The 12,188-nt window shown below is 36.3% G+C and overlaps 1 protein-coding gene across 7 annotated transcripts in view; it reads left to right on the top strand.

Annotated features, from left to right (window-relative positions):
* Positions 1–12,188, top strand: part of C2CD3 (C2 domain containing 3 centriole elongation regulator) — a 155,202-nt gene that overhangs the window by 815 nt on the left and 142,199 nt on the right. For all 7 annotated transcript variants that reach the window (XR_013404127.1, XR_013404125.1, XR_013404124.1 and 4 more), the window contains exons 2-3: positions 1,578–1,847; positions 8,618–8,775. Coding sequence is in view for 3 of the 7 variants with exons in the window: in XM_077963779.1 (XP_077819905.1) it covers positions 1,578–1,847; positions 8,618–8,775 (428 nt within the window). In the remaining 4 variants the exon portion in view is untranslated. The remainder of the gene's footprint in view (positions 1–1,577; positions 1,848–8,617; positions 8,776–12,188) is intronic.

Below are 12,188 nucleotides of genomic sequence, written 5' to 3'. Positions count from 1 at the left end.
TGATAGGATTGAAGTGGGGGTAAGGGCATGAGGTTCTCCTGAAGGACCTGAGATCGTGAAAGAGTGTACAGCAGAGAGTCCTTATCAGGTTAACACCTCGAGGAGACACAGGCTCACCGAGTAGGGGATGTTAGCTGCAGTGAGAACAGTCAAACTGGGGACCGAGGGCAGATCAGGAAACTGGATATTGAATCTCTACAAGACTGCCTCGAAGGGAAAAAGGACAGTGGGTGAACCTGCCTTTTTGCATCGTAGGCAGTTTAGTGAGAAAAGAAGTATTGGTTTGGAGCAGTGATAGGACATTAGGCCATTAGGTTGAGGACTGAAGCTACAATCTGGGAATTACTCTTATCCAAGCTGTTTAAAGATTACTAAGGCAGTTTTGAGGTAGTGACTTTCCTGCCACGAAAGATAGGAGGATCTGAGACTGAAGCATACTAGTGCTCCCTGTGTCAAACCAGTTAAGCATGTTTGGTTGATAAGCGGAAAGTCAAAGTAGAAATAGTATAGTATAGAACAGAATATACTTTTTTTGCTATACCATTTCAATAGTAGAAATATATACACAATCGTGTATAATTTTTATGTTGAAACTATCCGTAAGGATTATGGTGGGTCTTTTCTCCACTATGGAGGGCAGAGGGGATGTTTGCATTAGAAGTCCAAATAATTAGTCCTGATACATTCCATATATTTTCTTCTTTGAGGCATAACCACTCCTCAAAGAAAAGTCAAAGAAAAAAAAGGTATACATAATGTATGAATGGTTTCTTAAATTTCCTCCAAGTCTTCTTGAAAATGTACTATGAATGGAAGATAATCAGGGTCATTAAAGGAAAATTTTATAGAAAGTCATGATTAATTGCTTTGTTTACACTTTAATGTCTTTATGAAATCCAATAAATACTAAAGCCAATAAATATATGGACCCAGCACTGTGTTAAAAATAGTGGCGGAATCTGAAGATTAGATAGTCTGTGTCCTCACTGACTGTGTGGTCTTGGCAGGAAAGAAAAGTTACAGACAATTTAAGATGTTCTTCATTGAAATGCTGAGTTGTATGATATAGTCTAAATCGTTTGTGAGTGAAGGGAGTTGTTACTGTTTTATAGTTAGTGATTTTTAAAAAAAAAAAAAGAGTTAAAGATTACATATCTTAAAAACCATAGATGTTGCAAAAATTAAAACAACTGTACTTGTAAAAATTTCAACCATACTTAGAAAAATTTCAACTACTTCTGATATTTCTATTTTTCAAATAGTAACTCAATTAAAGAAAAGTTTATATTAGTGTGTCTTTGTTGGTATGTTCTTTACTTACAGTAACTCAAATCAAACCTTAAATACTAATTAGTTATCAGGGTGACTTACATGACCAGGTAGATTATTCTGTGGTCTGATTTGATAGTTACTTCTCATGTGTTAGAATAATGGGTAGGATAAACCTTTTTTCTAAATGATGATGAATTGCTGAACTTAAGACTAAAGTGTTTTGTTTGTTTTCATTCAAAAAGCGTATTATATGTTTTCTATATTTAGTCTAAATTTTGATTCCATTTTCTTGGATTCCTCTACAGGTTTAAGTGACATTTCTCCATCTACAAGCCTGCCACCTCTGGTTGAAGGCCAGCTACGCTGTTTTCTAAAACTTACTATTAATAGAGTCATATGGAAGATTGCAAAGCCTCCCACTTGTGTACTGGTCCGAGTGAGATGGTGGGGAGAAACATCAGATGGAACCCTCTTTTGTCCCAGGGATGCATTGCAGACTGAACCAAAAGCTGTGAGAACAACTACACGTTATGCTATTCGTTGTGGTCCAAAACAGTTTACCTCTTATCTAACAGGTATGTTATTGTTTTATCATTGCACCTGCAGACATAATACAAAGCATGTGGTTATATTGTCAGCAATAAGTGTTATTGTGTACCTAGCATATATGGGCATTCTTAATTATTGAAGAGTCAAAGAGTTTTTATAGTAGAGATTTTTCTTTGTAAATTTATTGAGTGTTACTGTGTGCCAGCAGTTTTGAAATGTATTACTTCTAATCCTTACAATAACCCTGAAAGATAGGTATTGTCTCTGTTTTATAGACAATGAAACAAGTTTGGAGAGATGAAATGAATACTTTCTGAGGTCACAAAGTTGATAAATGACTGAATTAGGATTTGAACCCACTTCTGTCTGTCACCAAAACTCATGCTCTTTTCACTACACCATGCTTTTTTAGGCAATAACTGTAGTCTCAACTCTGGGGTTTACGTTATACTCAAGGAAAGAGGATATAGATGTAAAATTTACCAATAGTACAAGCTAATACATACTAAATGCCAAACGAATGGTTTAGGGAGTTAGTATTACAGATGTTCAGAGATGGAAAGCATCCCTCTGTAGGGAACCAGAGGCCAAGATGTCTTCATTTTTGTACAAGGAAAGTATTCTGAGTGTACTATGTTATTTCTTCAGTCAGGTCAAGCTTTCACATAAATACGTTTTGGGTAATGGGGTTATTTATCAAATCAGTTCAGTTCAAGTCAATAAAATTCGAGCATTTATCATGTAAACATTGTTGGGCTCAGAATATTGGAGAGCCAGGGGTGAGTTAAAGATTAACTTGTCCTTGAGTAACTTACATTCCCTCGAGAAAAAATTTTTGAAACATCAACATGTAAAGAACAAATGCTGTAATTCAGTCATTCAAAAAATATATTTAGCACATGTTAGACATTGTTTAAGGCATTGTGGGGTTTACAAAAAATCCAAAAAATTAATCAGAATGATACAGAACTCTAACTTCACAAAAAGTTTAGTTATTAATAGTAGGTTAAATGCAATAAATGCGATTAAAAGATACTCATAAATAATCTTGGTACTGTAAACTTAAAACTGAAATCCTCAGGTAGTATTTTTATGTAATGTAACAAATGAGGAGTGATTAGAAATTTAATAAGAGACAAGGAATTTATTAACATGGTAATCAACAGGTCAGACTTTTGTTTGAACATCTTATGGTATACTGGTGCATTGGATTTGGCATCCGAACATTTACATTGGTGTTACCAACTATGTGATTTTGGGAAAGTCTCTTCCCATTTCTGATTCCTGTTTCCCCATCTGTAAAATGGGATCATGTAGTTGCCCTTCCATTTTCTAGGTATTTTCACAAAGAAGCAACCTGGTTGAACGGGTTGAAGTCTAGACAGTCTAGAGTTTGAACTCTGGTTTCAGGACTAGATTGTTAGGTGATGCTGAGAGGTTCCTTAGCATCTTGGGGCCCCAGTTTCCTATTAGTTAATTGGGAAAAATGGCACTTATTTGTCAGGAATTATTGTAAATACTAAATGAAAAAAATGTTTGTAAAGTGATTGGTCTAGTAGCTGACACATTGTAGGTACAAGTCTTACAAAAATATTAAGACTCAGGCAGTGTGTACAGAGATTTAAGATGTATTCCCTGCCCAAAAGGAACTTAAAGATTAGTTGAAAACAAAACTGACATACATGAAACAGTAGTGAGCAATGCCAGACAGTGTCTGATTACTTGATACATATAGTAATATCATATGAATATTCTAGGAAGTTAATAAGGACTAATCTTATTAGGAAGCCAGAATCCTGCTTCTACTCTATGCTCTGGCTGTTTGACTTTGAGCAAGCCGTTTCATCTTCTTGGGCCTTAATTTTCCCACCAGTAAATTGAAAGAGTTAAACATCAAATGTGCCAGCACCCAAATTTCATGATTCTAGTTAAGAAAGAAGGCCATGGAAAAGGTAGAATTTCAACAGGAGACACATGAGGTGAACCTTATAAGTGACAGTCCAACTGTAAACATGACATGGTTTTGTTGTTGTTGTTGTTGTTATTTTGAAACAGAGTCTTGCTCTGGCCCAGGCTGGAGTGCAGTGGTGCACTCTTGTCTCACTGCAAGCTCCGCCTCCCGGGTTCAGGCCATTCTCCTGCCTCAGCCTCCCGAGTAGCTGGGACTACAGGCTCCTGCCACCACACTCGGCTAATTTTTTGTGTTTTTAGTAGAGATGGTGTTTCACCGTGTTAGCCAGGATGGTCTCGATCTCCTGACCTCATGATCTGCTCGCCTTGGCCTCCCGAAATTCTGGGATTACAGGCGTGAGCCACCACACCTGGCTGACATGACATGTTTTTTAGAAAATGAAGCGATAAGAGACTGAATGTGGTGGCTCACGCCTGTAATCTCAACACTTTGGGAGGCTGAGGCAGGAAGATCACTTGAGGCCAAGAGTTCGAGACCGGCCTGGGAAAAACCCTGTTTCTACAAAAAAATTACATTCCACATGCATAGCAAAACCCTGTTTCTACAAAAAAAAAATTTTTTTTTTAAATTAGCTGGGCATGGTGGTGCACACCTGTAGGCCTAGCTACTTGGGAGGCTGAGGTGAGAGAAATCACTTGAGCTCAGGAAGTCAAGGCTGTGTTGAGCCGTGTTCGTGCCGCTGTACTCCAGCCTGGGTGACACAGTGAGACCCTGTTTCTAAAAAAGAAAGAAAACAACTGAAAATGAAGAGATAAGACATCAGTTCACAAAAGTGTGTGCTCTAACCAAAAACTTGGAAAAAGTGTGCTATTTCTTAACCTGTGTGGTAGATACTCACGTTATTATTATTATTTTATTTACTCTTTTGTGTACATATTTAACTTAAAATAATATAAAATGCAAAAAGTAATGAATATGTTGTCACATATTAGCATGCACTATATTTTTTTCTCAAGCCGTTTTTATTACACTCAAGATATTGACAAGTATAAAATAACCTTGTAATTAGGATACTGTATGAGTCAAAAAAGGAGAAGTCACTACTGTATGAAGAGATTTACAAATGAGTAAAATATATAGGCTGTACCAGTATTAACATTTGAAATGAAATGGGATTGCTCTTTTTTTCTAGGCTGGAGAGCGGTAGTAAGAACGATTATGTGAGTTCCTCAGATAAAAATAACAATTTTAAAAAGAAGGGGAAATGTATCGCATCTTACAGTTTTTGAGATACTTTCAAGTCTATCATCTTATTTGATGTGTAAAATCATTTTATTTATTTCTTTGTATCTATTTTATTTTATTTTTGAGAAAAGGTCTGTCTCCGTCAGCCAGGCTGGAGTGCAGTGATGCGAGCACAGTTCACTGTAGCCTCAACCTCCTGGGTTCAAGCAATCTTCCCACCTCAGCCTCCTGAGTAGCTGGGAATATAAGCAGATGCCACGACATTCAGCTAATTTTTATATTTTTTGTGGAGATGAGGTCTCACTGTTGTTGCCCAGGCTGGTGTCAAACTTCTCTACTCAAGCAATCCTCCTGCCTTGGCTTCCCAAAGTGCTGGGATTACAGGCAAGCCACCATGCCTGACCACTTTCTTCATATCTATTTTACCTTATTCTAAACAGAAGTTAAGGCAACTGCAAAAACATGTTAAGTACAGATTTCTGTTTAATTAATGAGAAAACCTTTACATTTTAAATCTTCATAACTTTTTGTTTACAGAAAGTGAAAATACAATAGGAGAAATAAGATGAAGCCTCTGCAGAGCACTAGAAAGCATGCTCTGAGGCCCTGTACATTTGCAGTGGGTATTATCCTGATTTTCTGAATGATGAATTTGAGGTTCAAAGAGTTAAAAGTGATTAACCCAAGGTTACCCTGGCACCAACCCTAAATTCAGGGAGGCACTTAACTCCAAAATTATTAATACTTCTATTATATTATACTGCCTTAGAAAATAGAAGGATTATAGGATTCTGAAATATGCCTCATACTCTTACATCTTTCTTCCTTTACCCTTTGTTCTGTTGCAGAAAATAGCAGCCATGTAAATATTTGGAGCATGGAACGACTAGAGTAGAAACTGAGAAAATTATGGCTGCACTACATGATTTTTACCTCTCTTTGATCAGATAGGATTCAGTTAGTTGGAATGTGAAAGACAAATGGGAGTAGGAATAGTGCTGAACAATAGGGGTTCTAATTCCACAACAAATGAAGTATAAAGGTCAGAAGTCTATTAAGAATTAAGCTTTTTGTCCTAGAAGTGATGAATAGTGTAGTGGACTTATAATTAAGTGTAGTGGACTTATAATTGGATAGAAATGAGTTTTAGCCCAGTTCTGTCAATTTAAAGCTGCGTGAACTTAGGAATATACATGATGTTGCAGGGCCTCTTTTATCCCCAAATGAAGACAGAAACACCTGTATCATAGGGTTGTTAAGAGAATTAACGAGATGTGGAAGAGCCTGGCTGTTAGTAAATACCCAATGAATAAATGTTAGTCCATTTCCCTTATTCTACATGTGTATACCATTTTATAGTCTACAAAGCACTTTTATATTTATTTGCTCATATGACTTTCAGATAACCCCATGAGTAGTGTATTAGTCCATTCTCATGCTGCTATAAAGACTTAGCTGAAACTGGGTAATTTGTAAAGGAAAGATGTTTAATTGACTCACAGTTCCACATGGCTAGGGAGGCCTCAGGAAACCTACAATCATGGCAGAAGGGGAAGCAAACACGTCCTTCACATGGCAGCAGGAGAGAAAAATGAGTGCCCAGCAAAGCGGGAAGCCCCTTATAAAACCGTCAGAGCTCATGAGAACTAACCCACTATCATGAAAACAGGATGGGGAGAACCCCCCTTGTGATTCAGTTATCTCCCCCTGGTCTCCCATGACATGTGGGGATTATGGGAGTTACAATTCAAGATGAGATTTGGGTGGGGACACAGCCAAACCATATCAAGATGTTACACAGGGACTATGATATGTCAAGTAATTTGCCTAAAGTCATTTAACAGCCATTCAGCAACTACCATGTGGGAAGACACTGTAATAGTGTTCTGCTTGCAGTAACCCCAGTTCCTCACACAGCAGTGATGCAAATGTTATGAGCCTACTTTACAGGCAATGATGGCTTATACAGAAATAGCTTGTGAATATTGCAGTCAGAACACAATCACGGGTCTTCTAATAATAATTCCTACATGCTTTTCACTACAGTATTGAACAAAGGGTGAAAACGAACCATTTTCTCAACTTTGGTTAAGAAAATACTCAGAAGTTAAACTGTTCTGAAATGATCTTAGATTCCATATGCATACATTATATTTCTTCTCCTCTGGGCATGAAGGTACTAGTCTTAAGTGACTAGTTAAAGACGATAGTCGAAAAGTTTATTTTCATTTTTCTTGGTTCCAAGTGCTCTCAATAGCTCAGTGCTCCAGATATAACCCAAGAGAATGCAATTAGATATTCCTGGGAGGCAGAGACCAACCCGTGCAGCTATGCAAGGGCAATCCTTTGTCCATTTCAAAACTAGAAATGATGAGAATGAAAACTGAGATTTGTTGCTCTGTGTGTCAAAACCAAAGCCTGAGTTCTCGGCAAATACATTTAACAATACTCTTTTAAGGGTATTTTTCTTATCAAATACTTGCTATGCTAAATATTTTTGTTCAGTTGATTTATTTTTTCCTCAGTGTGTGGTATTTGTCGTTCTTCTCTAAATCTTTATTGTTCTTTTGATCTTGGGTTCATACTCCTCTATGCCCAGAATGGTATGATAAGTGATTATTTGAAATTAAAATAATTTAAGTTAAATTACTTTGCCCAGATAGTTAATTGTTATCTCTGTTGTAGTTTTTAAATTAGTTGTATTTTCTATCAGTTGTATCACTTTTTTTATTAGGAAATACATGCACATGGTAAAACATTTTAAAGGTATGAAAGGTTACCAGTCTCTTGTGTGTCTTTACACAGGAATATATTTACTTATAAAATATATTCTATACTAATAAAAGCTTCTTTGCATAATTCCTTTTATTTACACAAATTATATATATATATAGTTAGCACTTTTTTTCTACTTAGCAATTCATCTTGGATGTTGTTCCGTATCGGTATAGATAGAGCTACTTATATTCTTTTTATTACTTTATTTTTCACCATTTTGCTGTTGTAAAAAAAAATGCAGCTTATTTAATATTCTGGTACATAGATCAATTTACAGTTTGTAAAATAAAGTTTAAGGAGTAGGCTTGCCTTGGTGGCTCATACTTGTAATCCCAGCACTTTGGGAGGCCAAGGTCAGAGGGATCACTTGAGGCCAGGAGTTTGAGACCAGCCTGGGCAACACAGTGAGACCTTGTCTCTATAAAAATAAAAAAAATTACCCAGTATGGTGGTGTGTGCCTCTAGTCTCAGCTACTTGTGAGACTAGGACAGGAGGATCACTTGAGTCCAGGAGTTCGAGGTTGCAGTGAACTATGATTGTGCCAGTGTACTCCAGCCTGGGTGACAGAGGGACCCTGTCTCAAGAAAAAAAGAAAAAAACAGAGTAGAATTTCATGGAAAAAGGATATGTGCTTTTCTACTTTTTTATGTTATTACTAAATTGCTTTCTGGTTAGCCATCCTATTAGCAACATATTAAAGTAACTAATTTCCCTCACTTTCACCAATGCAATGGTGTTACCCAACATAAAATATTTTTTTCAAGTTAAAAAGCTTTTCTGCATATACCCGTCTACGCACTTCTTAAAAAAGAAAATAAAAGTAAATGAAAAATATCCGTGTTGTAATTGTTTCTGATTAGATATGGCTGTGCTGGTGCTGGAAGTAATCACCAAACTTGACCATCTTCCAATTGGTAGAGTTCAGATCAATGGACTAGCTCAACTTTCTCCAACCCATCAAATCAATGGATTTTTTACCATTGTTTCATCAACATCTAAGAAACTTGGAGAACTCCAGGTAAAAATATATTTTAATTATTTGCTGCATAGAATAAACTTTTTGGGCAGAAATAGTTGAGTCTGTTTGTAGAATGGATAGGTCCATGACTCCTGTATATCATGCTAGTTTCCACCTCATGCCTTTGCTCATGTTTTTACCCAGTAGACCTACTTTTGTTTCCCACTTATCCAAATCCTCTTAGTGCCTTAGTGCCATCTCAAGTTCCGAGAGACCTTCACACCTCCTACTGCATTCATTCTTCTTGTGCTCTTTTTTACATTCATAAAAGTATTAATTATATAATCCTTGTTCAGTTATAATTCTACATAGTTTCCAAAATTGTTTATTAGTAGGCTCTCTTTAATTCCTCTTTTAGTTTCTAGATTCCCTGAGAGGCAAGCCTTTGTTTTCTGCTTTCTTTGTTTTTCCCATAGCTCATAATATAGTACCGAAAATAATTGCTTGTTTGACTCATGTAAGTGGTATCTTTGATGTATTCATTTATTGATTCAGCTTACTTTGTAAATTTTATTTCTAATTAACACATAATGCACATATTTTTAGAGTACAATGTGATGTTTAGATACATGTATACATTGTGTAAGGATCAAATCAGGGTAATTAGCATATCCATCATCTCAAACTTGTGTTTTTTTGTGTGTGGTGAGTCCTCTCTTCGGGCTATTTTGAAATATACAATTCATTGGTGTTAACTGTATTCACCCAACTGTACAATAGAACACCAGAATTTATTCCTCCTGTCTGTACCATAGTACCCATTGACCAACCTCTCCCCATCTTCCCTCCCTGCTACCTTCCCTAATCTTTGTTAACCACTATTCTGCTCTGCTTGTATGAGATCTACTTTCTTTAGATTCTATATGAGTGAGATCATGCAGTATAATATTTGTCCTTCTGTGCCTGGCTTATTTCATTTAACATAATGTCCTCCAGGTTCATCTATGTTGTCACAGTTGGCAGGATTTCATTCTTTTTTATTGTAAATAGTATTCCATTGTGTATATATACATTTTTTAAAATCTATTGATTTGTTGATGAGTGCTTAGGTTGATTCCACATCTTGGCTATTGTGAATAGTGCTGTGATAAACAGAGTATCGGTATCTCATTGACATACTGATTTTATTTCCTTTGAATATACAGTCATGCATTACTACTAATGATGGGGATGTATTTTGAGAAATGTGTCCTCAGGCAATTTCATCCTTGTGCAAACATCATAGAGTGTAATGACACAAGCCTAAATGGTATAGCCTACTATACACCTAGGCTTAGGGTATAGCCTATTGCTTCTAGGCTACAAACCTATATAGCATGTTACTATACTGAATACTGTTGTAACACAATGAAGACGATTATAACACAATGGTAAGAATTTGCATATCTAAGTGTATCTAAACATAGAAAAAGTACATAAAAATAACAGTGTAAAAGTTAAAAGATAGCAGTATAAAAGATGAAATAACAGTATAAAAGATAAAAGATATATACCTATATAGAGCAGTTATGGATAGAGCTTACAGGACTAGAAGTTGCTCTGGGTGAGGCAGTGAGTAAGTGGTGAGTGAATGTGAAGGCCTAGGACATTACCATATACTACTGTAGACTTTATAAACACTGTACACTTAGAAGACTACACTAAATTTACAAAACAATGTTGTTCTTTAATAATAAATTAACCTTAGCTTACTTTAACTTTTTTTACTTTATAAACTTTTAATTTTTTTTTAACTTTTTGAATCTTTTGTAATAACACTTAAAACACAAACACATTTTACAGGTATGCAAAAATATTTTTTGTATCCCTATTCTATAAGCTTTTTTCTATTTTCAAATGTTTTTAACTTTTTAAACATTTTTGTTAAAAACTGAGACACAAACACACACATTAACCTAAGCCTACACGGGGTCAGGATCATCACTATCACTGTCTTCCACCTCCACATCTTGTCCCACTGGAAGGTCTTAGGGTCAGTCACACACATGGAGCTGTCATCTCCTATGATAACAGTGCCTTCTGGAATACCTCCTGAGGACCTGCCTGAGGCTGTTGTACAGTTAACTTTGTTTTAATAAATAGAAAGACTACACTCTAAAATAAAAAGAAAAAGTATAATATAGTAAATTGTAAACCAGTAACATAGTTGTTTATTATCATTTTCAAGTATTATGTATCATACATAATTGTATGTGCTATACTGGCAGTGCAGGTTTGTTTCCATCAGCATCGCCACAAACATAGAATAATGCATTGCACTACCACATTACAACACTACAGCCACTAGGCGATAGGAGTTTTTCAACCTTATTATAATCTTATGGGACCACTGTTGTATATGCGGTCTGTCATTGATGGAAATGTTGTTACCTGGTGCATGACTATATAACAAGTAGTGAGATTGCTGGATCATATGGTAGTTCTACTTTTAATTTTTGTGAAGAACCTCCATACTATTGACCATAATGATTGTACTAATTTACATTCCCACCAACAATACATGAGTATCCCTTTCTCCACGTCCTCACCATCATTCGTTACTTTCTGTCTTTTTTGATAGTAGCTATTCTAACTGGAGTGAGATGATATCTCATTGTCGTTTTGATTGGCCTTTCCATAATCATAGTGATGTTGAGCATTTTTTCTTTTTTCTTTTCTTTTTTTTTTTTTGAGATGAAGTTTTGCTCTTGTTGTCCAGGTTGGAGTGCAATGGCGCCATCACGGCTCACCGCAACCTCCACCTCCCGGGTTCAAGTGATTCTCCTGCCTCAGCCTCCTGAGTAGCTAGGATTACAGGCACATACCAACACGCCTGGCTAATTTTGTATTTTTAGTAGAGGCACGGTTTCACCATGTTGGCTAGGCTGGTCTTGAACTCCTGACCTTTGGCCTTCCAAAGTGCTGGGATTGTAGACGTGAGCCACCACGCCCAGCCCTGTTGAGCATTTTTTCATATGCCTATTGACCATTCGTATGTCTTCTTTTGAGAAATGTCTATTCAAGTTTTCTGTTCATTATTTAATCAGAAAAAAAAATGTTTTGTTGCTGTTAAATTGTTAGAGTTTCTTATATATTCTGGATATTAACTCTTGTCAGATGCCAAGTTTGCAAATATTTTCTCCCACTCAGTGGGTTGTCCCTTTGCTGTGTTGATTGTTTCCTTTGTTGTGCAGAGCTTTTTAGTTTGATGCACTCCCATTTGTCTGTTTTTGCTTTTGTTGCTTGTGCTTTTGAGGTCTTACCCAAAAAATCCTTGCCTGGACCAATGTCATGAGGCATTTCCCCTGTTTTCTTCTAGTCATTTTATAGTCCTAGATCTTACATTTAAGTCTACTCCATTTTTAACCTTTTTTGGGGGGGTATGATGAGAGGAGTCTAGTCTTATTCTCTTGCATGTGGGTATTTAGTTTTCC

The sequence above is a fragment of the Macaca mulatta genome, chromosome 14, assembly GCF_049350105.2.
Source record: "Macaca mulatta isolate MMU2019108-1 chromosome 14, T2T-MMU8v2.0, whole genome shotgun sequence".
Taxonomy (NCBI): domain Eukaryota; kingdom Metazoa; phylum Chordata; class Mammalia; order Primates; family Cercopithecidae; genus Macaca; species Macaca mulatta.
The sequence above is the reverse complement of the archived record's forward strand: the minus strand, read 5'-3'. Positions and strand labels throughout refer to the sequence as shown.